This window comes from Archocentrus centrarchus, chromosome 4 (assembly GCF_007364275.1).
Source record: "Archocentrus centrarchus isolate MPI-CPG fArcCen1 chromosome 4, fArcCen1, whole genome shotgun sequence".
Classification (NCBI taxonomy): Eukaryota; Metazoa; Chordata; class Actinopteri; order Cichliformes; family Cichlidae; genus Archocentrus; species Archocentrus centrarchus.
Window position 1 is genome coordinate 20637134 of NC_044349.1, and position 26513 is coordinate 20663646.

A 26513-nucleotide genomic window follows, 5' to 3' on the forward strand; every position below is an offset into this window, starting at 1 on the left:
AACATTTAAAGGCTAATTATTAACTTCTTGCAGACACAGGTGGTCCAGTCAAAGGTTACAATGTAACAAGTTTAACATACCAGAGTTAAATCTCCAAAATTAAATCCTCATTCCAGTTTGCTTTATTTGGCCAGTTGTGCCACTTCAATATTTAATAGGAACTAATCTTAAAATGCAATAACACAAAGTGTTGTCAGTTAAAAAAAGAATAAATAAATATTCTACTACAATTATTCCTAAATAAACAGTCTGCTTTGATGACAAAGTTTTCCTGCTTTCCTGCAGAGCATCGTGTGCAGTGTGTCACCCCTCTATTGCCCACATCTGTAAATCTCCAGACAGGGAAAGAGGCGACCCTGCCCTTCATAGCAAAGTTTTCTAACTGTGAGATGTTACAGACAGCAGCGCCAGAGCATAACTGCAATTCAGAAGTTGAAAGAAGAAGCTGCAGCTCTCAGCCTTGTAGCAGATTCTGATGTAGATGATTAAAGAGTTACAGTCTTCGTCTTAGTGAAAAGGGCTCCAATCTCTGTCTTACATGGTCTCCACTGTGCTCTCTCTCTCAGTGTGCGTCGAGCGTGTCACTATGTGGTGAACCTCAGGTACTTTGAGATGTCCATTCTTCTGGTTATAGCTGCCAGTAGTATAGCACTGGCCGCTGAGGATCCTGTAGCCACCAATTCACAGTGGAATAAGGTTTGTGTTTATAATGATGTATGTACCACCTGTCTGAGGCAGGTGTTCCATTAATGTCTCAATAAATGCTACAGTCTTTCTGCTTTTTTAATCACTCTCATTCTGAGATATGAGTTCAGTCACACTTTATCTGCACCGCGGGTTTCTTAGCTCCCCTCAGGTAAGCAGATTAAGTATCATTAAGAACAGAAGGGGGGAAAAATCCTTAAATTGTTTTGCAAAAGGCCACTTGATGGGGGGCAATCATATCTGATGAATGTGTCAAATGAAGGCTGAAACACACTGAGCCTGGTTGTTTATTGGAGGAGTGAGGCTAATCCTGTGTTCTATTAACATAATTTGAGGGGGACTTTCCTATTAAGCAGCAAGCTGACAGCCTGTAAAAGAAAAAAACCTCATTTATGTGTATTGTTCTTTGTACCCTTTGTGTCTGATGCTCTGATCTTTCTAAAGCATCTCTGACTCTGACTGACTTTACAGGTTCTGCGCTATTTTGATTATGTGTTCACTGGAGTCTTCACATTTGAAATGATAATAAAGGTGAGTTACTGTGTTAAAATGTCGAGAAAAGGAATGCTGCCGAAACATGTTAATGTACCTGTTTTGATCAAAGGGAACTAAACCTAAAAAACTTTGAACTTTAGGCAGATGAGTTCAATAACAGATCACAAAATACACTGTGTTGCACAACTTTTCACACAACAAAACAGAAAAATTGTTTCTTTTAATAGTTTCTTATGAATATATATCTGAGTACCAAAGAAGCTGAAGTAGCAGTAATTTACCACTTACTGTAACACTTCAATTAAACTGGAAAAAAATGTATAATTTATGTTAGAAGTAGAAACCTCTGCTGTGTTTCGCCTTGAAACAAACATTAATTTATTGCAGCGAGTTGAAGGGTTGTATTCTTTCATCGTTGACTCGCTGACACATAAATATCCCTAACTTACTCTCTCCATGGCTCTCTGTTATCTTCAGATGATTGATCAGGGTCTGATCCTCCATGATGGCTCCTACTTCAGAGACCTGTGGAACATGCTCGACTTCGTCGTAGTGGTGGGAGCTTTGGTGGCCTTCGCCCTCACGTCAGTCACATGATTTATTTTTATTACTCACATGAGCTAATCATATGTCTAAGCACTGAAGTGTCTCTAAATCAACTGTAAGTTATCTTTTGCATCTCCCGTTTTTATCTGTCTGTGGATGATGTCACTGTGGGATTGACCAGCAGCAATGTGATGGGGTAAAAGACTAAAATAGTCCTCCTCTCTTATGAAAAATACTGACTTTAAATGTACACATTTACATTTTTGAAGAATGAAATTTGTCAAATATGCTATTGATATAGTGACAGTGGATGGAAGGTGGGAAAATCAGTTGTGTAAATATGGAAGTGACTGAAATGTGGCATTAACTGATGCTCGCACTGTTTCTGTACAGAAATAACAAAGGAAGGGATATTAAGACCATCAAATCTCTGAGGGTGTTGCGTGTCCTCAGACCACTGAAGACCATCAAGAGGCTTCCTAAATTAAAGGTTGGAAATCCTTTTTTTTATTTATAGTTACCTTATTTGTCTATTTTTGGTTTGGTTTTTCTGAGGTAATTCATAAAAAAAAATTATCCATCCATCCATCCATCTTCTTCCGCCTGTCAGGGTCGCGGGGGGTGGGGGGGTGGCAGGGTACACCCTGTACAGGTCGCCAGCCTTTTGCAGGGCTAACACAGAGAGACAGACCAGTCACACTCACAATCACACCTATGGGCAATTTAGAATTACCAATTAACCTGACCCCACAAAAAAAAAAAAAAATTAATTAATTAAAAAAATTAGGGGATAAAAAACATTTGAAGTTATACCAGAGAAACAACATTTTTCCATAATGCTCTGTGATGTTTTTAATTAAAATTGGAAAGACAAAGTTAAAATTTGGTAAAATTTTGACCAAGAATACATAAATCATATACCACCGCATGTCATGGGAGATCTCAAGCATTAAATTCCATGTTAGGCCTTCAAGTTTAGTCTGCTTCTGTAATTTGTTTCCTATTATGAATTGTACCTGAATTAGCTACTGTAACATGCTACATATGAGTGGCTCTTTGTTTTCTTATAACTGTTTGTTGCAAACCAGAGAGAACAGAAACAGAATGAGCAGACAGATGAGGTAATAACCCATGAGGTGGCAAACTGAGCACTGAGGCATGAAGACCTGTTGTCAGGAGTGGGATCTCCAAATCTCATAGAGTCTCTCTGCAGATGCAGAAAGCAGGGGAGGAGTGAAGCAAATGAAAGAAAGAGAAGTGTGTGTGTGTGTGTGTGTGTGTGTGTGTGTGTGTGTGTGTGTGTGTGTGTGTGTGTGTGTGTGTGTGTGTGTGTGTGTGTGTGTGTGTGTGTGTGTGTATGCCTGACTATATCAAAATGAGTCATAATATAAATATAGCCAAATGTTAATAGCCAGTTTATCAGTGTCTGAAAATAAATCAAGTTCCTAATCTTGTGCTATAATTTTGTCATGTGTTCCTCTCTTCCAGGCAGTGTTTGACTGCGTAGTGACCTCTCTAAAAAACGTCTTCAACATCTTAATCGTCTACAAGCTTTTCATGTTCATCTTTGCCGTCATTGCTGTTCAGCTCTTCAAGGGGAAGTTTTTCTACTGTACCGATAGTTCGAAGGACACAGAGAAAGACTGCCAGTAATGAACCTAAATATGTACACAGATGTGTGATGTATGAATGTTGTTGTTTTGTGAAAAGGAAAGTTGGGTGAAGTTGAGGCTAAGGGTAGGAGGGGGTGACACCCCCAAGAAGTAGGGGAAAAGGGACCCAAGAACAGTGACGACAATGACAACTGTCAAAGAAAAAAAAAAAAAAATGATGCAAACAGATGAACTTTGGTTGTCTTCTCCTTCAGGGGTTACTATATTGACTACGGAAAAGACAAGAAATACGTGAAGAGAAGAGAGTGGAAGAGGCACGAGTTTCACTACGACAACGTGATCTGGGCTCTCCTTACGCTCTTCACAGTCTCCACTGGAGAGGGATGGCCTCAGTGAGTCTCTGACTGTATCAGGATAAATTTCATGCTGGACAAGCAAATTTGTCCAGAGTTTTCCTGCATGTCATCTTCCTTTCTCAGAAGCCTCATTTTTTAATGAGAATTTGTAAAATTTCTGGTTATGGTACAGTGTGACCTTTGATGAAGGAAAATTACTACATGTGATTCATTTAAGAAAGCCATTCCCGTTTTTTATCTTACAATTAGGCTCTCGATCACTGATGGAGCTCATGAGTTTGCACTGTTCCAGCCCTTGTTAATTGTCAGGAAATAAACTATCAGAAAATGATTTCCTCAATCACGTGGCAAACTGGCATTTGCTCTCCACCCTGGTGAACAAATTCTTAAAACAATTTCAGAAGTAAAAGCTTCTATAACACATAAAAAAGTGTAACAGTTCAAAAAGATTTGACTGACATGTATGAAGATATATATAAGATGGATCTTGTTGGTCATGGTTTGATTACCATGTGTGTTAGGATTGGTTTAACATTGCATCTCTGCTCTTCCAGGGTCCTGCAGCACTCTGTGGATGTGACAGAAGAGGACAGAGGTCCGAGTCACGGCAACAGGATGGAGATGTCAATCTTCTACGTCATCTACTTTGTCGTCTTTCCTTTCTTTTTCGTCAACATCTTTGTGGCTCTCATCATCATCACATTCCAGGAGCAGGGGGATAAGATGATGGAGGAGTGCAGCCTGGAGAAGAATGAGGTGATTGTTCATGCGTGGCTTTTTTTCTTTCTTTTTTTTTCCTGATAGCATCCTGTTCAAACAATAAAAAAATGCAGGAATCAGTATTGGTACAGCCTAGTGATCTGACCAGCTAGGTGAAATTTAATATGCTTAATAAGATGTTCTTGGCAGTTTCTTGTTAATGCAGCTCTTCTTGACAGTCAATAATGTTAGAGAATGGCCACATGAGAATGGCCCATCAATCAAAGTAAAGTGGTATTCTGTTCTCAATTATTCTCTTAGAATCACCTATAACCTTCCTTGTAGTATTTTCTTTCTGTCTAAACAGAATTTCTGTGCTTTTTTTTTCTCATATTTATTTTGGGCGCAGCTGATTCTTTCTGCTTACCGCTGTGTTTTCACCGTATCACCCACATGCCTGTCCTGTTTGTCCTCTCTGTGTTTCAGAGGGCATGCATAGACTTTGCCATCAGCGCCAAGCCCCTGACCAGATACATGCCGCAGAATCGGCACACGTTCCAGTACCGTTTGTGGCATTTTGTAGTGTCGCCTTCATTTGAGTACACTGTCCTGGCTATGATTGCACTCAACACTATTGTGCTGATGATGAAGGTGAGGAAAAGGAGGAAATGACAGGAAAGAAATCATAGAACTTATTCAATTCTGCATTTTTTAATGAGAACGGACCATTAGATTAGTGATATATGAGAGGAGAAGAGCCATTATCTGCACCACATCTCTTTCTTTGCAGTGACTGCTTAGTCTGGTGTGTTATTTTCCACACATCTGTTTGTTAATAGGAAAGAACACCTTGAATCCTTTCTCAGCAACATATTGTGTTATGAAAGTGTGACTGTTAACACTTTGGTTTTAAAATAAGCCAAGCTGCATCACTCTAAAGTAAAATAAAGAACGCGCACGTCTCACAGCACCACCTCAGCGCGCTGTGATGTTTGCATTTGGATCTGCTGATGTTTTACCATTTATTTTCTGAACCAGCCTCTTCTGGGGACTGTACTGGTTGTTCAGACAGACAGTCAGACAGACAGGCGCGCAGTGACTCAGCCTGTATTAAATATTGATCTATAATGTCCGTGCACTGCTATTTAGCATGACCTCATTAACTGTGGCCGCCGCCCCTAGAGGAATGACTCCTTTTATAGTGCGACAGATGAGAGGTGCAGAGACAGAGGCACTATTTATGGGTCTGGAGGAATCTTCCATCAACCTGTAGATCTGCAAAGTGCAGGGCTAAAGTTCACACATATCAGAGAAGTGGCTGAATATGTGGAGTGAATGGGTTAGAGAATGATCATTTCTCTAGCTTACTTATAATTAAGATCACTTTAAACTTACTCCGGCTGGGCGCCTGGGTGGCTTAGTGGTGAAGCCGGCGACCACATACATATGCCGCGTTGCGGTGCGGGCGGCGCGGGTTTGCGTCCCGGCCTGTCGCCAGTTTACCCGTGTATCTTTCCCCCATTTCCTGTCTCTCTGCACTGCTAGTAAAAGCTGCTGTGGTCAAAAATGCAAAAAAAAAAAACTTACTCTGGCCGTTTTTTGTTTTTTCAGTATTACTCTGCTCCGCCAGCATATGAGGCCGTACTGAAGCATCTGAACACAGCTTTCACAGTTCTCTTCTCTGTTGAGTGCATCCTCAAGATCTTGGCCTTTGGCTTTCTGGTGAGAGGAAACAAAACACACAAAGCCTTAAAGTGAATTCAAGAACTCTCTGGAAATGACTCAGAACAGCTTTCCTGTTCCAACAGAACTACTTTCGAGACACATGGAACATTTTTGACTTCATCACTGTTTTGGGCAGCATCACTGAGATTGTGGTAGACCTACAGGTAATAAAAACAATATTAAGTATACCTCTGTTTCAGAAAGAAGGCAGTGATTTCCACTGCAGGATCATGTTTTTGCAGAGTCTGTCAAAGAATTTAGTTCTTCTTGTAATTTTGTCTCTTGTGTCTCTCTGACAGTTTGTTGATACCATCAACATGAGTTTCTTGAAGCTGTTCCGAGCAGCCCGTCTGATCAAACTCCTAAGACAAGGCTACACCATCCGTATTTTATTGTGGACCTTCGTTCAGTCCTTCAAGGCTTTGCCCTATGTCTGCCTGCTCATCGCTATGCTCTTCTTCATCTATGCCATCATTGGCATGCAGGTCAGAAGTAGCAAAGAAAGACTGTCAGTGTTTAGCATATTGAATGTACAGTTATTTTTTTTGCAGTGTCCTCCTGCATCCTAAGTGTATTTTTTTTTCATGGTGAAATAAATCATTTACAGTAACACAATAATTGTTATCGTCTACGCATTTTGAGGTTTCTCTTCTTTTCCCTGTTTTTGCATAATTCTGTCTAAATCAGGTGTTTGGGAACATTAGGCTGAATGAGGAGACACACATTAACCAGCACAACAACTTTAAAACCTTCTCTGGTGCTCTGATGCTACTATTCAGGTAGGACACTCCAGTACCCGCAGCATTTATTGAGACAGACACGCTATCGGAAGCTACGTAATCTAATGTGAGTTCACAGTTAATATCACTGCAGCTTGACTGCAAAGTAGCACATTTCTTTATTGTAGTCTGAATTACGGTGCAAGGTTACAATAGTAAGGCTTTGCTCTGTGAGTGTCCCAGGGGCTACTCTGTGTCAAGTAGTGATAAATACTACAATGAACTACTTACTTCCTTAACAAATGGCTTTGCAGACACTTTGAGAGTTTACATGTTATAAAATAAATAGGCTGTCAAATAATGAAACGGATGACTGGAAGAAAGTGTTGAGTGATTTTGTTGTGTTGATGTCTCATGGTAGAGTTCAGCATTGTTTTCATGTGCTATAAAGAAAAAATCAGACATTTAAAGCTCATAAACAATCATAACTCAATTGGTGAAGTTGGCTTATTAGCTTCTATATGCGATATACCTCGAGCTTTTATTTTATTTAGAATTTAGTTTTGAATTTAGTCACATTACACAGTGCAAAAGTTGTTTTTGTATTTTTTTTTTTTAAAGAAGCGACTGTAAAACTTATTGGCATTAGCGTAGTCACACTAGAGTAAAAATAAGAAGACAACCTCCATGTAATTAAGAAAAATCTGTGGTTGCCCAGTAATTGGATTGAATTTTTTTTTGCTGTCACCAGCCGATTGCTAGCAGTTGCAGCAACCAACTGCACACGGCCGCAATAATTGTGGTCATGCAGCAGTCTCCAAACACTGTTGAAGGTCCCTGCATCCCTGAATTGGATAAGCAGTTAAGAAAATTGATGAATGGAATAAACAGTCTGCACTTCTACACACAGAATACTTTAAATATACACAACCCACTATAAAACCAAATCGCACATTTGGTGTATCTAAAAGCTGTTTCTGAAATGGTGTGGTGAGTCTTGCTTTGATTGCACCTTCCATATGGCAGACATAACTGTGAATAAACTGTGAGCTGGACAGTGTGAGCCCTGATAAGTGCTCCTCCCCCTGGTGTTGTATAATGTTTGTATCCAGGAGTGCTACGGGGGAGTCGTGGCAGGAGATCATGTTGTCATGTCTGGCGGGACAGAAGTGTGAACTGGACCTCTCCATTCAAACAAATACGACAGAACCAGAGGGGAGCTGTGGTTCGGACTTTGCCTATTTCTACTTTGTTTCCTTCATCTTTTTTAGCTCCTTCCTGGTAAGACCCAAGAAAAAAAGGACTCCCAACAATCCTTTAATGCATTTGCAACAAGAATACCCATAACCTGTATACAATCATATTTTCTCATTCAAGTATCTGACACATTTATATGTAGGTCATACTTTCCCCATCTCTTGTTTTCCATTCAGATGCTGAACCTGTTTGTGGCTGTAATCATGGATAACTTTGAGTATCTTACGAGAGACTCGTCCATCCTGGGTCCCCACCATCTAGATGAGTTTGTTCGAATCTGGGGGGAGTATGATCGAGCTGCCTGGTCAGTATCTTTGAGTCTTTACTCCAGTGTACATTAATATTTCATCTGAAGTGCTAGTGTGCACACAAAAGTTGAACTTTCACTGGCATTATGACTATGATTGTGCCAAGCTATATTATAATACAGCATTGACCTTGGCTAAAGTAGCCACCCAGAATATTTCAAAAGCAAAGACAAACTTGTGAAAATACATGAACTGGTCTCTGACACTTGTTAAAGAGCATAACAGCAGGGTTCAAGTACTCATGTGAATGCCTCAGAGACTAGAGTATCAGTGCTTCCATCAAGAGATATTTCACTTCAAGTGTGCCTCTAGTCAAAACATATTTTGGTCATCATTAATTCTCATGAATCTTCCCTGTGAAGAATAGTGCCTGTTAATTTGACACTAGGAGAAGAATGTTTCTCTGCAGTCACTGAAAATCTGAGGTGAACCGACAGTTATATGTGAATTTAGGATGAAGCCAATCCTGGCCCAACAGGCAAGTTACAAGCTTCACAAGTATGATACACAAATGTGAAGCCTGCATTGCAATGACTTAAAGAATGGTCTTGTATATGGTAGTTAAACACACAAACAATAAAAAAAATATTTGGATAATAATGGATTCTATTAATGGATTTTTTTGTTATCTGATATGTTTAATTTCTAATATTCAAACCTGATTTTTTTTTTCCAGACATGCATGGATGAGACCCACGACTAGAAGAAAGCACATTGTGATAATACCACCCCAATTACTAAAGTTGGGATGTTGTGTAAAATGAAAATAAAAACAAAATGCAATGATTTGAAAATCTCATAAACTCATATCTTACTCACAGCAGAACATAGAAAACACATCAGATGTTTAACTGAGATATTTTATTATTTCCTGAAAAATATTAGCTCATTTTGAATTTGATGGCAGCAACGCCACTCAAAAAAAGTTGGGACGAGCACAGCAAAAGCTGGAAAAGTAAGTGGTACTAAAAGAAACAGCTGGGGAACATTTTGCAGCTAACAGTAATATGATTGGGTATAAAAGAGCATCTTAGAGGGGCAGAGTTTCTGGGCAGAGGTTCACCAATTTTCAAAAGTCTGTGTTTACAAACTGGGGAAACTGTGGGACTTCAGGTGGCACTGCATTAAAAACACGATTCTGTTAAGGAAAGCACTGCATGGGCTCAGTAACACTTCCAGAAATCATTGTATGTGAACACAGTTCACCATGACACTGACAAATGCAGGTTAAAGCTCTATCCTGCAAAGAAGAAACCAATATGTGAACATGAACCAGAAATGCTGCCATGTTCTCTGGGCCAAAGATCATTTGGGTTCTGAACTGGCCTGCCTGCAGACCAGACCTTTCACCAGGTCAAAACATTTTGAGCATCGTGAAACAAAAAATATGACAAAGAAGACCAAAGACTGCTAAGCAGCTAGAATCCTCAGAATGGGACATTCCTCTTCCAAAAGTCCAGCAAATGCTCTCCTCAGTTCCCAGACTGCTGTTAAATGAAGAGGAGATGCTGCACAGTGGTAAACATGTCCCTGTCCCAACTTTTTTGAGATGTGTTGCTGCCATCAAATTCAAAATGACCTTATTTATTTCTTAAAATGGTCCATTTTCTCAATTTAAACTTTTGACATGTTTTCTATGGTCTATTGTGAATAAAATATGAGTTTATGGGATGCACAAATCATTGCATTGTGTTTTTATTTAAAGTTTACACAGCATCCCAGCATTTTTGGAATTGGAGTTGTAAATTATGGTTAAATAGTTAAAATCCAGTGCAAGTGGTCAAATGGTTAAAACAGGACTTCCAGAAAGTGTTTTTAAAAATAGCAACCATGCTGGAAGAGTGCACAGGGGGATAATTACAGTTTTTAATCTGGCTTTACATATTACAATATTCATTTTGGTTGGTATGTCCATGATGTGATTTTTGGGGGAAAAAAGCACCCACTCCCTTTTTTTCCCCAAAAAGTAACCCACCTTCCCTTCTAGCAAATCACATCCTGGGTATATCTGTAATATTCATGATAAGATATCTGTTAAATATTATATTTGTAGCCACTACGGTGAGGTTTGTAAAGCATAAAAATAAGTCATTTTTTTTTACAAAAACTTGGGAAATGTGAGGATGACCCTGTGTCTTATTGTTGTAGTACTGCTTTGTCTAAAAATCAGATCATTAAGAATCAGTTGCCGTAATTTATGTGGAATTTAGTCACCACGGGTTTATCGTTGCAATTTCTAAAACTGCTGGGGTAAAAATTTTAAATAAGAGGGCACACCCTCATTCACCCTCATTGTGTACTATAGTACGAGTCCGTAATTACACCACAACTAAAGACTTGTATGTTTTTTCCAGTGGTAGGATCCACTATAAGGAGATGTACAAAGTTGTACGCACTATCTCACCTCCCCTGGGCTTTGGAAAGAACTGCCCCCACAGGGTGGCTTGCAAGGTTTGGTTTCCCCCATGTCAACAAACCTCCCCTCTGCTTCTTTGATGTGGGATCCTTCCTGACTTCCTCTTTTCCTTCCTTTCCGTCCCTTCACCAACTGTTCCCCCACCCCCACACCACCCCCCACCCCCACCCCCGGCTTGACCTTTGGGGGCATCTTAATCAGGTCAAAAGAATGACACTATTTCAGTCTTTTGGTACTAAGGCACAGGACATTCCTCAATTTCCACAGAGTTGTTAATAGATACAATTCACTTCTCTAATTGCTTAAAGGCTGCTTTAAATAGAATAATTGACCAATCTGAGGGAGTCCTGTCTCTTTCTACCTTTTGGATCTGGTATTTTGTCGGTCTCCCTCGCACTCACGCACAGCACAACACAATGTAAGTATTTGAGATTTACACCAGATCCAGTGAGGCTGTCATTCCTTTTCTCATCCTGTCCAAGGTTTTCTCCTTTCCCAGATTTCTATGCACCGTTGGCCGCATAGAAAGAAAACAACCTGTTTTATTTCTCCTACTTTACTCTCCTTGTGTGTGATGCCTTGAAATAATCCTTTCTCTTGTATTTCCTCTATTCCTCTTTTTTTACCCTTCACCTCCTCCTGTGCTCTTTTTCCTCCACCATTCCTTGGGACCGCACTTTCCTGATGCCTCCACCTTCTTTCAATTTCTCCCTCCACCTCCAACATTGTCTATCTCCTTTCCCTTCCCTTTCCTCTCTTTTTATCATTCCCTCATTCCCCATTCTTCATGGCTACCTGGCGCCCCCAGTGGTCGTATCCATTACACTGACATGTATGAGATGTTGACCAACATGTCACCACCTCTAGGCCTGGGCAAGAAATGCCCCTCCAAGGTGGCATATAAGGTAGACTGAACACCAAGACTAACAGGCACCACCTTCATATTTTAATCAGCAGAGATAAGCGCTGTTAAACATCATTTTGTATGTCGCACTTTAAAAATGCAAAGCATTTTTTTTGTGTTGATTATATGATGCAGTATTGCTTGTTGAAGCAGTTTTAAGTTTGAGTATTTGTCCATTGGCGCATGGTTAGCGCTACAGTAATGATTTGCCTGTTTGCTTTGCATCTTGGCAGAGCGCTAAGTCTGATGAAAGACAGTCTGTTATTGCTGTTGATTATTCTAAGCCAGATAGGAGACGTAAATGAGAAGATTGTTAAACATCCACATGCTGAATCTGCAGGCGTCTGCTGTCAGATGTTCTCATGTCGTTCATACTTCTGTTTCTTACGTCCACCTGTCTGCATGTGCCTCCTGCCACATCCTATTATTACATCATTGTTTTGTGCACTTTATGCAGCACGTGTATATGCTGTTTGAGTGAGCCTGTGAGCATGCTCCGTTGCATTTGTGTGTGTTTTTTTTTTCTTAACTTTCAAGTATAGAAGGACAAGAGAGGGCAAGAATAATATTTTTTTAATGTTGCTTTTAAGCATTTTGTTGCATCAAATTATTTTATTGAAATTTCTCTTTTTTTTATCTGAAGGGCTAGCTCTTATTTATTTATTTATTTTCATTTTGAAGTATGAAGTAGTAAAAAGTTGTCAAAAAAAATCTTCTTTTCACTAAATAAATACATGCTTGCCTTTTTGGCTTGAGTACCACTACATCAGAATTCAGAATTCATGAATTAATTCATGGAAGTTAGTCAAAACAATAGTGGCTGCTCAGGTTTCATATTGTACTGTGCCATGCTGTGTCTTTGCTGGTTGGTATTCTGCATTATGACTGACTATGACGCCTTCACTGCTGTCAACAGAGACTGGTTCTGATGAACATGCCCGTGGACGATGAAATGACCGTCCACTTCACCTCAACCCTAATGGCCCTCATCCGCACTGCCCTTGAAATCAAGATAGCCCGAGGTTAGAAAAAAAGGGACATACATTATATTTATTTTAATGGAAAACTGAAAAAAAAATCACTAAATGTGTGCGTCTGCAGGAGGAGAAGATCGAAATCAGATGGATTTGGATCTGCAGAAGGAGATTAGTGTGATCTGGCCTCATCTCTCTCAGAAGACACTGGACCTACTGGTTCCAATTCACAAAGGTAAAAGCAACATATTGACTGCTACTTAGTAAATAAATATATACCAATAGACTTTTTTTTTTTTTTTTGCTATGATAGGTATTGTTCAGTAAAATAGTTTTTCATTTGATGGAGTTAGATAATGTCTCGATGCTTTATGCCTTCTCCTTTACAGCCAGTGACATGACCATAGGTAAGATCTATGCCGCCATGATGATCATGGACTATTACAAGCAGAGCAAAGCCAAGAAGCTACGACAACAACTGGAGGAACAGGTACCTATTTTTTAATTGCTGTTTTTGCTGAACCACTGAGAGCCCACTGATGTTAATTTGTAGTAGTTACAAATTAAATTGAACTGTGCCTTGGGTTGTTGTTTTTTAATTTGAACATATGTAGTCATGTCTAAACCAATTTTTAAAAGTGAAATTGTACTTAATCAGACTCGGGTGAGACCAAATATAATTAGATGTGTTGTGGGTTGCAGAGTAGAGGGCCTAAGCTTGAGGCAGGCAGAATAACACATAAAGTTTTTATTAAGTTGAATGGCAAAGTCCACGTTGAGCACAAAACAGAAATCCTCAAGCTTGCAGGAAACCAGGGAAAACAGAGCTCACAAAAGAAGACGCATACATGCTACATCAAAGATTAAAGGGAAGGATAAGACTACACACTGGTCACTTTATTAGGTACACCTTTCTAGTACGGGGTTGGAACCTTTTTGCCTTCAGATCTGCTTTAATTCTTCGTGGCATACATTCAACAAGGTGCTGGAAGCATTCCTCAGAGATCTTGGTCCATTTTGACCTGATGTCAATGCACAGTTGATGTGACGATATGAATTTCCTATTCCACCACATCCCAAAGGTGCTCTATTGGATTGAGCTCTGGTGAGTGTGAAGCTCATTTGAGTGCAGTGAACTAATTGTCATGTTCAAGAAATGATGATGATTTGAGCTTTGTGACACAGAAACCACAATGCACTAACATCCAAAGACAGGGAACCACAATTAAACCAACATAGAGGTCAAGAACTTCCAGTGCTAACACAGCAGTTATACAAACTAAACAGAATCTGCATACAGTTACACAGAAATCTGAACCTCAAAACATAACCACTTACAGATACCATAGCAGCATGGCCACAAGAACAGTAATTCTTACAGTAATAACCACAAGTTAGTAAAGTGTGAGAATAAGATGATTTCTGTAATGACTACAAGCTCGGAAGTTGTGAGAACACCATAGATATCCAAATAATGTGTGGCCACAAGATATGGCATCTGACTAAATTGCTTTATAGAGCTATTATCACACAAGGCATGTATTGGTTTAATTTTATTTTACTTTAATTGTGGGCTTTATATATATTAAAAGCCTGCAATGTTCTTCACAGTTCTTGTGTACTTTTCACAACATTCCACTTTGTCGCAGTAAGTGAAGCTTATATTGCAGGATTTAGTTTGGTACAAATCAAAGCTTCTGGATAATGAGGGGAAAGAAAAAGTGATCGAATTCATCCAGAGTGCATGGATCACATCTAAACACTAGTTGATAAAACTGAACCAAACTGTAATCACAAATAAAGCATTGTTTATTTAGATTCAATCATAAAATAGTTCAAAATAATCTTAAGTGCTTGAGTTCAAGGCAGCTGGACTTTTTGAAAACATTCAGATAATGGGGAGTCCCCAGGTGCGTAACCTCTAGTGATCTTGGAGGTGTTCCTGAGGATCCTTGTCATCATCCTTGTCATTATGTGAGTTATTGAGGTCATATGGGTCAAGGTGTTAGTGGGGGTTGAGTCACCCAGGAAAGTCTCAGAAGACTGCATTATGAGTGGTTCTATGTCCACCTGGAATGATGATCATTCCAGGTGGACATAGATGGCCTCCTTTACTTATTTCTCAACCCATCTGTTGAAAATGCAAATATTAGCATCCTTCCCATCAGCTTTCAGAACTGAAGAAGTCTCTTAGATAAGGGGTGAAATGTCTTCAAAAATCTAAAGAGAAATTCAAGAGAAACAGAAACTACCGTGACCTAGATGATCGAGAACCTACACAGACATTAAAAAATCAGCAGAAGGAGTCACATAGAAACAGCTTTTTACTTATGTACCGTGCGCAGTGTTGTTAAGGAGTCCTTTTATTTTGAAGTGAAGGGAAGTACCCTGTTGAGTGTTTTGTTGCTAGTTTTAGTTATGAATACTAGACCTGTGCAATTTTCTGTTTAGTTATTTGTAACACTGCAGTATATTCACAAACAAAGTTTTCACTTTGAAGGACAACGGTTTTTGACACAATTCTTCAGATTTATTAGTGTTGCTCCAACCCTCATGTTGATAAAACATGAGGGTTGGAGCTCACCTTTTGTGGTCAGCAAATAGCAGATTCCTAATCTTGTGACCAGCCATTACTATAACAGTTTTGTTGCCATACTCCCACCTTAGACTGTATATGGGACAGGGCCTTTAGAGTGGAAAAGTGAGGGGGAGTCTTCTGGTTGGAAAAATAAGTCCAATGAAAAAAATTATACTACTATTCACACTACTAAACATAACTTAGTGAATCACCTAGTGGCCTGTCCTGTTTCCATATCTTCCTTTGTCTTTCTCTCCCCATAGAAACATGCTCCTATGTTCCAGCGTATGGATGCTTCCTCTCTTCCTCAAGAAATCCTATGCAATGCCAAATCCCTCTCATTCCTAAGGCATAGTGCAGGATCTGCTCTGTAAATATTCAACTTTTAATCTCCTCATAAAGTTATTTATACTAATGGTTATTTATGATGACAGAAACCAGAAAATCTGATTGTTAAAGCAACTGCCTTGCATATTTGTCTGCGTCCATTTAGCACCAGAGGAGGTTTTGTGGCACTCAGCCCCATCTCTCCCCAAGAGATGTTCCTGCAACCACTGTCCCACTCCACAGAGCAGAAGGAGGAAGACGATGAAGATGATTACCATTCACCCTACCACCCTTACCACATTCACCACCACCATCATCATTTACACACGCTGGTAACTGCTCACTGTTTTTAAAGTCAAATAAAAGTTGACAAAAGATTTATTTTACAACTTTTAGCAGCCTGTTACACTCATAGCAAAATAACATTGTGGTTGGTTGGAAGTTTGAGAGTTGACTCGAACCAAAAGCAATGTATAAGACGCACTCAGCCTTTTCCTCTGTGTTATTTGTATAGGTCCCAGAGGTAGTAGAGTATAACCAAGTGATGCAGCAGGCCAGGCAGGACCCAGCACTAATTAAATCACCTCAGCGTACAGCATCTATCAGAGCCTCGTCCATGCCCAGACTGGCTGCTGATCCTCAGGTAATAAAGAGTAATAGCCTTTATTCAAACCTATATTCAGTGCTTAACAAATCTTGTATTGCTGGATGCTTTAACAATCAATAATCTATTAAAATTCACATGGGGAACATTTAGTATACTCGTGTTTGCTGCTTGACAGCAGTGAATTGAAACAATTTGCCTGCACATTTTAAATCAGCATTACAGACACCAGAGAGAGTTGGTTTGCTCATTGGTGTCATTCCTGGTTACTTAAGTAATGTGTCTTCTGGTTGTTTTGTATGTGTATAGCCTGGGATGTCTGCAGACAGTAAGCTGATGAAGCGCTCCTTCTCTACCATTGGAGATCAGTGTGTGAATGGTCTCTGGCAGGAACAGCACTCCCTGGAGAGAATCAGTCCTGATGGCACGTACAGACCCCGACAGAGGAGCTATAGAGGTCACTTAACTCTAATTACAACAGTGAAACAACTGCTGTTGCTTGTTTTTTATCCAGAGCAAAGTTTAGGGGAAAAAAGGAACTTTAGTGGTCAAAATACAGTAACTTGCAAAAGTCTCATCATTTCTTTATATTTTGCTCCCAAGGAGCCAGACTTTCTTCTAGTTTTGAAAGTGGTCAATGGTTCATCAGGCTTGTCTTTCAAAGTTGGACATTGGCTGCTTTTTTCACTCATTTTCAGGCCATTTCTTGTACCTGACAATTTTGTGTGTGTGTGTGTGTGTGGGTGTGTGTGTGTGTGTGTGTGTGTGTGTGTGTGTGTGTGTGTGTGTGTGTGTGTGTGTGTGTGTTTTTGTTTGGCCACTTAATACTGACCTATGAATCATTCATGCATAAAAAAGGCACGTAAATCAAGGGATGATCTAGTGTTGTGTCAACACATAACAGACATTGTTACCATAAGCCTGTCACAAAAGCACATGCTGTAACTTGTTCTCATTTCTTTAGGTGAAATGTTACTCTCAGTAAGTAAAGTTGATTTATGAAGCGCTTTTCAAGCAGTCACAAAGTGCTGTACAACACAACAAAGTAGAGCAGAGCAATATAAAATCAAGATAAAACAGAGAATAATGTAAACAAGCAGTTTAAAAGACAGTTCCAATCAATAAAAATTCTAGTTAAGACTCCACAGAGTCAGCTAAATGTAACTGTAGTGGGAAATTGTTGCAAAGTCTTGTTGCCACAAACTGAAAGGCTCTGTCCCCGCTGGCCTTTGATCTTTTACTTTTAGGTCCTAGAATCAACCACAAGGAAACAACCAGTCACGAGCGAGGGCGATCCAAGGAGCGCCGCCACCTGCTGTCCCCCGATGTGTCGCGCTGCAACTCTGAGGAGCGAAGCCGAGATCCTTCATGTGAGAGGAGACGGTCCCCCTCACCTAGCGAAGGACACTCACATACTTTACAGAAACAGGTGCTTCAGACTTTATGACCCAGTGTTGTGCAGGCTTCTGTCATATAACAGTCTATAATATAATCTGTTTTGTACTGCTGGAAGAGAACCAGCAGTCCATTTCTGGCACAAAGCATACATCAAAGTATTTTACTCAATAGTTCACTTGATTTATTTGCAGATGAACACATCAGGCAGCCCTGCCAACTCAGCCTCAGACTCCGGTACTCCTCGTAATCGCCGCCAGTTGCCCCAGACTCCCTCTCGCCCACGGCCTTACATCTCCTACTCTCCTCTCACCTGCCGAACCCAAACCTCTCCCACAACGGCAGCAGCAGCAGCCTCCTCTGAGGGACAGAGCCAGCCTCAGGACACCCCTGGTGGCTCCACAGAGACCCCACTGAGGGTTGAGAAGGAGAGCAGGCCTTTGTCTGCAGTCCAGGTCTCATCTGGAGGTCATGTTTCAGGACCGAGCCACCCATCTCCTCATCGTTACATATCGGAGCCCTACCTCCCATTCCACGAGGACCTCAGTAGTGGTGAAGCGAGTGAGAGGCAGGAGACCCTTACCTTTGAGACTGCCATGGCCACCAGCATAGGCCGGGCAAATGCCATAAGCTCCGCCCCTCAGCTCAGACACTCCTGGCAGGTTCCTAATGGCCATTTCCGAAAGCACTTGGGCCAGACAAGTCCAGCTGGTGCTAGCGAGCTGCTAAGTGACACAGATGAGGATGATCGCTGCTAAAACTCAGAGAAACAGATGAAGAGAATGCACAAAGGAACTGGACACCTCAGAGCGGTCCACGTGGCACCACAAGGCTTTAGCTCCTCAGTGGCGATGAGAACCTGATGTTCTCAGTACCAGTAGCATTACAGGCAGGACTCAATACCACTGCTGTTTATCTGGATGCTGGTGTCTGTCTGTCCTTGTGTGCGTTTGTTGTAGCTGGAGGGAGACTTCATGTGCGGACATGGATGTGTGTTTATATGTGCGTGCTCTTAATAGAGAAATTTTGCCAAATCACGAGAACAGCAGAGACTGACAATACCATTAGTAGCTCACTGCAAACAAACCCACATGTCGCCAAGCCTTCCCACACAACTTTGTGTTCTGAGTGTTATTTGAACAAAAATATGGTGAGACGTCGATCCAAGGTGTCCAAATTTTCTAGCTGAATCCAAGACACATCTAAGTGCATTTTCTGTAAGTGAACCTTGAGGTAGCATGTAAACATGTAATAAGATGAATGTATTTTAGTTTTATGTTCAGATCATTTGAGGAGGTTGCTGTTAGTCTGTGCATTGTTGTCAAAATGAAACAAAAAACAATTTTTTTTGACAAGATTTTGTCAGATTATAATGGGCAACCAGCCATTCCCAACAGTTCCTGTTTACAGCCAAATTATCCACAATTCATGGGCATTAAACAGTTACAAGTTAATAAATAATCAATACAGGAAATCAAGCACCAAATGTTTAGTAAACTGAACAGCTAGTGATGGTTGAGTTATTTTTCTGCCATAATGTGAAAACAACATTAGTGTATATGAAAGTGGAGAGCACAGTCCGCGGTTATGCTGGCTCTGTGTGGGGAAAAGATTATGAACAGATTACACAATATGAAAGGTTTTGTCTCAGGATACAGGACCATTGCATCTGTAATATGTTGTCTTCTGAAATCCTCTGAAGAAAATGCTCATCTGGGATCCAAAATGAAATAAGAGGGACTTTAAGCGACTCTTAAACGTCCAGGTCAGTCAACATGATAAGAACATGACCAACATAAGAACTGGACCAGTAAAGAGTTCACAGATGTTTTTGTCTCCATCTGCTCCGTTTGCAGACTACAAAATCTTTGGCATGAGGACAGCCATCTGTAGGACAGATAACCTGGGTGTTGTTACTATATGAAGCCAAATGGATGTTCATTCACCATGTGTCTGTGCTGGATAACCACTGCTGATGTGTTAGAGATGTGACAAAAGCCATTTTTCTCCTGTACATAGAGCCGGGGGCGTGTCCTCTTCAGGATGTGTTGCTTTCTTTGGTGACAAAATTGATCAGAATTAGATGTCTTCGTACATGCGATGCAACATGGATGCTTTAACAAAAGAGCAATCAAAGATACGGTTTGGTTAGTCTCTCTGTTAACCGCCACATCACTCACACCTCATCAGTTACCGTCCATAAAAAAAAGCATTTCAGTAATTTCTGTGCTTCAGAGTTATAGTAATTTGCATATGCATGATCATGGTGACAGTGATAATGAGAGATGGGCGAGAGAGCAGTGTCTTAAAGCTGCCTGATTTTGTTTTTGTTTTTGTTTCGGTGTACCCATGATGTTGAATCATTTTGCCAACAATGTGATTATGAAACAGAGCAAAGCAGAGAAATATGCATTCCCAGCATTCCCTCTGCAAAATTCCAAAAAAATTTTAGATGATTTGTTGTTCCCTCTACATGAGATGTATATTTATATCATGTGCCGTTGTGTGTTATAATATGTTGAGTTTGAAATGTGAAAATGGGACATATCTGAGGGGTTGAAGTCACCTGCTGACGACCCAAACAGAAAGTCCTGCAATGAAGCAAAGGTGTATTTTAGCAAAGAAACCTCCTTTGAAGTGTGCTGACTGCAAGACTTGATTCACATAGTATAGAAGTTAGGTTACCTGTAGTATATAAGACCGTGCTTAGCATGTACAGTGCAGCCTAGGACTCAACCTTACTGTCTGTACAGAAGAGCCTAATCTGTGCCTGGGGAAACTCACCCAAAGAGTGCCCTATCAAGCCTGGATTTCTTAGATAGAGAAGCTTTCTGGTACATATGTAGTATAAACTGTACAAAATAAATCCATGTTTAATTTATTGCACTCTTTACATTTTTATTTTATTCATGCTGCCTGTCTATGAGCTTAACAAAGGAAGTGTTTACATATCTGTTCAAAGGACAATTAAAAAGAGATCAACTGACTTTTCTGCACTCAGTGATATCACTTCCAAGAATTTGGTTACATGTGACAAAATCGGACAGCATTGCGGTGTGGTGGTTGGCACTATCACCTCACAACAAGGAGGCCCTAGGTTCAAATCCACTGGCCAGCTGTTCTCCCCGTGCACCAAGTACTCTGGCTTCCTCACAGTTCAGAAACATGCATGTAAGTTTTATCAGTGATACTATATTGGCTGTAGGCATGAACATGAGTGTGTGCTAGCCCTGCAAGAAACTGGTGATCTGTCCAAGGTGTGCCTTGCCTATTGCCTTGTGGCAGCTAGGACATCACAGCCCTGAACTGGATAGGCAGAAGAAAATGTGTGGATGGATGGTAACTAAACTGTAGTTTGATTGAGTTTTCAGAATTGTTTTTCTGCCAAAATTAAATTTACACATCCATAAGCTAAAAGACAAGTTCAGGCTTTTATGTCTTTTAGATGGGCACAAATGCATTTATGCTCTCACCATTTTATTCTTTAAATTACTGTGCAGAAAAATTAAACAGAACATTTTTAGTTAGTCTAGAAACACATGTTTTGTGGGTTTCTATTCATATCTTTGCATGTATTCCCAAAATAAATAGGTGTGATGAATTAAACTGCCTGTATTTGTAGGTGAGATAGCTAGTTTCTTTTGTGAGAAGACTGGGATGCTAGTCAGGCCCAGCCCTTTCATTTAAACTAATTATGTTACTCAACAGCCACTAGCCAGTATCCTCTAACACAGGCAGCGCATACAGTTTTAGTATATGCTAAAAGCAAAAGATGTTTGATCTGCTGAACTGCTTCACTAAAACTACACATGGTCTGATCAAGACTAATTTTACATTCACAGTGGGTTTGTGAAGCTGTCACTGTATATTAGCTATATAAAACATATTTACTGCTATAATATCACATATTCTGGAAGTGATATTCAGACACTTTATTAATAATCTCTCATATCTTGCTTCTGCAGAGGTGAACGTCCTGCAGCTCTTGGACCAGCAGTCAGCACTTATTACAAGGTCTCAGCAGGATATTAGATGCTGCCCAACACACAGTATCAAAGAGCAGTGGCAGTATTCAACCCTCTCTAAATATTAACAGTGAAATGCAACACAGAAACTTATTAAATGCTCTCTTGCATTTTTGCTTCAGGTAAGTAGTTTTTTAAAAAGAAAATCCAGACATCTCACAGTCACTCTACACTAATTGGGACTATCTTTGCTGTATTAAAATCCTTGTTTGTGTCACCACACCCAGTTGGCTTGGATATAATAAGCTAATGTTTGTTTTCTCTAAGATAGAAACTCACTAATGGAACAAAACTTCTCACAAATTAACATGCAAACTAAGTACAGACAGTTGTCTCCAGTAGATAAACAGATTATGCATGTTCCAGAAAGAGACTTCACAAGGTCACACCTGACTGCAGTGGGCTTGTTTATCTATGATGGATTCTTTTTCCATGATGTGCAGCTTGAAAGGATTTAGCTCAAAGGCATGGTGTTTAACTTGACCTTGAATGTTTCCATACAGAGAACTAATGCCCTCTGAATCTGTCAGCTTTGTGAGACAGTCAACATTCGCATGTGAAGCAGCTCCCTGTGAGGACACTGTTTAGTTTCACTGTGATGCCACAGCCGTGGACTTGAAATCTGTACCGTTCTATAGACTGTTCTAGAAACTCTCCATGTGTGCTGAATATATCCATGCAGTGCATGTTTGAGGAGTATTCATGGAAGATTTTTCTGTGTGTGGATTTATTTCCAGAGGAGCTGTGTCCTTATGTGTCACTGTTGGGTGTTTTAGGATAGAAGAGGGTGATTCTTCTATGTATGTCCTCCACACATACACATACATAATGTACACAAAACACAACCATATATCCACTAAACAAGCAGTATGCAAAATTTAATGAGCAACTAGTGTAAATGCCTTTGCTATACATAAGAAATCTTTGGACAGGTTTGATTCACCTGGGACAGTTCAGTGACCACAGGCGTACGTCACAGTCTGGGACTTTAAATCAACACTTTAAATTTGATCCTGCTGGGAGGAGCTTTTGGTCCTCACTACACACCCTTTACTGTAAGCCCAAACCTTAACAACAACTCCCCTTCTCAGACAGCAGCCCCTCTCTCTTCTGATCCTTATGTCACATTCCTCACCTGGGCCATAGTCCTCCCATACTGACCCTGGATAAGAAGACTGAGGTGGGGGGGAGATCAATGTGAAGTTCAATGGCAAATCAGGCAGACTACAGTTAAAAAAAAAAGGATCACCAAAGATGAGTCCTATTTGTATTTGTAAGGAAAAAAATGTTAAACTTTATGTCCAAAAATAAACTTCATGTCAGAGAAAATGTAGAACTTTAGGACTTTAGTTATTCCTCATCGGAAGCCCAAATAAGTGGCAGGTGTGTTTTTTTATGAAGTCTCACCTTCCCTGATGATTTGCTCACATCTAAGTCTCTGCCACATGAGAAACAAAAGACTTACACCTTCTGTGTAGCAGCAATAAAAAGACACACTCAGGCGTCTGTCATTGTTGACACTGTGAGATGTGAGCCAATTTCTAACTTGCTGAAGATCAAAGTCACTGACACAAACCAGCAGAGGGATATGTTCGTGAGTTTTTGTGTTGCCTCAATGTTTGAATGAGACATCTCTGTCATGCTGAGCCTTCAGCTGTCTGGTTTGGTCCATTGATTTTATCATTGCTCGTGCCTCAAACGAGTGGTCAGCCAGACCGGTGCTTGGCTCGGGCCTCCAGGAAGGGGTGTGTGATTTTTTTTAACTGCATCCTCTGGTGTTTATCAGGCACATTGGAGCACTGACTTACACACACTTCCAGTTCAGACTGAGGAGTCCAGACGTTACTGTTACCAGAAGACATGCAGGGCTCTGTTGTGCTGCTGCTGCTGCTGCTGCTGAGCTATGTAAGTCTGGCTGTATTTCAGTGCTTCTTTCTGTGAAAATATTGCTGATAGACAGATGTTTAAGTTCTCCAGTGGGCTGTCAACTATTAGTAGAAGCACAAAATGTGATTGTTTCTGTTTAGGTTAAGAGTAAAGTTAGAGGGCTCTGAAAGTTAAAGGAAAAACCTCCTAAAAATCTCTGTAGATTGTTATAGTAGATTAATGCATGCTGAGAATCACTTACATTTCCTATTTTCAACTGCATTTCCTCCTTTTCTGTAACTGTAGCAGTGAAATAGGCTTGCTTTATTAACATGTTACAAGTGGTTAACTCTTGTTATATGTGCACATGAAAGGATCACTGATGGTGGAGGAGTTTTCCTTCAACCCGTAGCAAAAAAAATAAACAAAAAACAATGGTCTCTGCAAAAGAATAATCTAAGCTCTTAAAAGTACTAATTTTGACCTTCATGTCACAGAAAAAAGAGAAAGCAGCTCGAGGCCTGCCAGTGTACTAAAAAAACACTTATATTTTTCACAAAGGAATAGAGTTTGTTTTGTTTTTTTTAACCTAACAAACATATTGCTCATGCGGACAATTATTTATTTATTAGGGCCCGAGCACTGAACGTGCGAAGGCCCTATTGTAATTGCTTCGTTTATTAATTTTTTTTTTTATTATTATTCAGGCAAATGAATTGGCTTTTTGGGGGCTTTATCATATTCAAAAACTCATGAAACTTTGCACATGCGTCACACCTGGTGAAAATTTAAGTATTTTAATGGGCTCGGGCAAGGGCGTGCCAAAATGGCTCGCTAGCGCCCCCTAAACTGGAGCCCCACCGCAGTGTTTCACGTACATGTATGAAACTTCATACACATGTATATCATATTCAGGCGCACAAAAAATCCTCTTGGAGCCATGCCCTAAACCCAACAGCCATGCCCTAAACCCAACAGGAAGTCCGCCGTTTTGACTCAAACATGCAAATTTGGCGATTTGCACCCCTCACAATTTTTCTAATAACTCAGAGGTTTTATACGTTATCCTCTTCATATTCGGTTTGTGTAACCTACACCCCCAGGGGAATCTAAATCTCAAAAATGGTGAGTTTTTGCCAAGGGGGAGGGGTCCTTATGCCCCCGTGAATATTAATCATTCGCCATGAAATTTGGATTGCCTCTCATTCATACCTACATGATCCAATGTGCATCAAACTTCTCCAGTAGGATGAGGGTGCCCCTCTGAACACATACATATTACAATATTTAATATCAGTCGCAGCGCCACCTAGTGGGAACAGGAAATGTCATATTTTACACTTGGAGGTCCAGCTCCAAGGTGGTTTAGCAGAACCATCTCAAATTTCACCTGGAAAGCCTTAAGAAGTTGGACTTACTGTGTTTTAAAAACTGTGAGTTTTTGACAAAAGGGCGTGACCCTTATGGGACGGCAAAGGTCGACATTTCACTGTGAAGACATAAATGGAAGTAACTCAAAGCCAGATTGCCCAATCTGCCTCAAACTTCAGTGGTATGATAAGCCTCCTGACCTGGACACATTTATATTCATAAAATCCATAAAAGTTAGAGCGCCACCTAGTGACAGCTCGAAATATCATAAAATAGCATGTTTTTTGGGTAGCCCCGGAGCTACATTTTATCTACAGCTCTGAAATTTTGCACACTCATGTAACATCCTAAGACGTACAAAAAAGTCTCTTGGACCCATACCTGAAACCCTACAGGAAGTCGGCCATTTTCAAGTGAAGGTGTCAATTTTTGCCATTTCCATGCCTGCTATTTGAACGAACTCGTCCTAGGGCATTTCACCCAGTGAGACCAAATTGGCGCCACATAATCTAGACAAGGAGCCCATCAAATATTGTGGAAAGTTTTACAAAATATTACAGGGCCTTGTCACACCAGGCCATTGAAGTTGGCCTTCGTTTTTCTCCCTCACCACCAAAATTGTTTGTGCACTTGTTCGCACATGCTTTGTCTGATCAGGCTGAAAATTTAATCACTCATATACACACCCAGGCTGAATCCATAATTACAGATTCAAGACTGTAGGTGCAATAGCGCCCCCTACAGAAGCAAATGAAAATTTGTATGACCGTCCACAGAATTAGTTTTGCTCTGAAATGCATGAAAATACCTTTCACCATTCCTTACAAAATCCTCATCAATTTGATAAGCCTCCTGCCCTGAACACATTGATATGCATAAAGTCCATAAATGTTAGAGCGCCACCTAGTGGCAGCTTGAAATATCATAAAATAGCATGTTTTTTAGCTAGCCCCGGAGTTACATTTTATCTACAGCTCTGAAATTTTGCACACTCATGTAACATCCTAAGACATACAAAAAAGTCTCTTGGAGCCATACTCCAAACCCTACAGGAAGTCCAGCATCTTCAATTGAAAGTGTCAATTTTTGCCATTTTCAGGCCTGCTATTTGAATGAACTCCTCCTAGGGCATTTCACCCAGTGAGACCAAATTGGCTCCACATCATCTAGACAAACAGCCCATCAAAAAAGTCAATCAGACCCATGCCCTATTTTGCATGCTGGAGCCGTGACCACACCCCCAAATATTCCATTGCGTCTATGTGGAGAGCAAAAGATACCTTTTCCTATAAAAGAATTCAACTTTCTAGAGACCTTCTTTACACCATCGCGATCACAAGACCTCCGAGTGCGGCACGGGTCGACGAGCGCCACAGGTCGACGCGCGCGGGGTGCGAGGGCCCGATATCACCGCTTGCGGTTTTAATTTTGTTTGTTTTTTGTACGAGTGATTTATACAATCTTCTTTCATTTTTCTTTGTCCACTTTTTCTATATGGAAATGGCTACAACAAAATGACCAAAGTATGTGATCCACAGGGCAGTCAGACAGTGAAGCCAGAGGAAACATATGGAGGACATTTATACTAATGTTATTGCCTCCGCCAAGGAGGTTATGTTTTCGGTCGCGT

General features: G+C 40.4%; 1 protein-coding gene across 3 annotated transcripts in view; it reads left to right on the top strand.

The window, feature by feature from the left end:
- Window positions 1-20574, top strand: part of cacna1ea (calcium channel, voltage-dependent, R type, alpha 1E subunit a) — a 113334-nt gene extending 92760 nt beyond the window's left edge. The window contains exons 25-49 of one of the 3 annotated variants that reach the window (XM_030726566.1): window positions 567-696; window positions 1177-1236; window positions 1678-1784; window positions 1931-1942; window positions 2140-2236; window positions 3235-3395; window positions 3614-3751; window positions 4270-4471; window positions 4901-5065; window positions 6026-6136; window positions 6223-6303; window positions 6439-6624; window positions 6827-6918; window positions 7971-8139; window positions 8292-8419; window positions 10778-10874; window positions 12660-12765; window positions 12845-12952; window positions 13107-13207; window positions 15559-15665; window positions 15789-15954; window positions 16137-16265; window positions 16536-16683; window positions 17474-17655; window positions 17816-20574. In XM_030726566.1, the coding sequence (XP_030582426.1) occupies window positions 567-696; window positions 1177-1236; window positions 1678-1784; window positions 1931-1942; window positions 2140-2236; window positions 3235-3395; window positions 3614-3751; window positions 4270-4471; window positions 4901-5065; window positions 6026-6136; window positions 6223-6303; window positions 6439-6624; window positions 6827-6918; window positions 7971-8139; window positions 8292-8419; window positions 10778-10874; window positions 12660-12765; window positions 12845-12952; window positions 13107-13207; window positions 15559-15665; window positions 15789-15954; window positions 16137-16265; window positions 16536-16683; window positions 17474-17655; window positions 17816-18379 (3547 nt within the window). In that variant the 3' untranslated portion in view covers window positions 18380-20574. Of the gene's footprint in view, window positions 1-566; window positions 697-1176; window positions 1237-1677; window positions 1785-1930; window positions 1943-2139; window positions 2237-3234; window positions 3396-3613; window positions 3752-4269; window positions 4472-4900; window positions 5066-6025; window positions 6137-6222; window positions 6304-6438; window positions 6625-6826; window positions 6919-7970; window positions 8140-8291; window positions 8420-10777; window positions 10875-11647; window positions 11745-12659; window positions 12766-12844; window positions 12953-13106; window positions 13208-15558; window positions 15666-15788; window positions 15955-16136; window positions 16266-16535; window positions 16684-17473; window positions 17656-17815 lie in introns of all 3 variants that reach the window. The other 2 variants (XM_030726565.1, XM_030726567.1) reach the window with 2 other exon arrangements.
- The last annotated feature ends 5939 nt before the right edge of the window (window positions 20575-26513 follow it).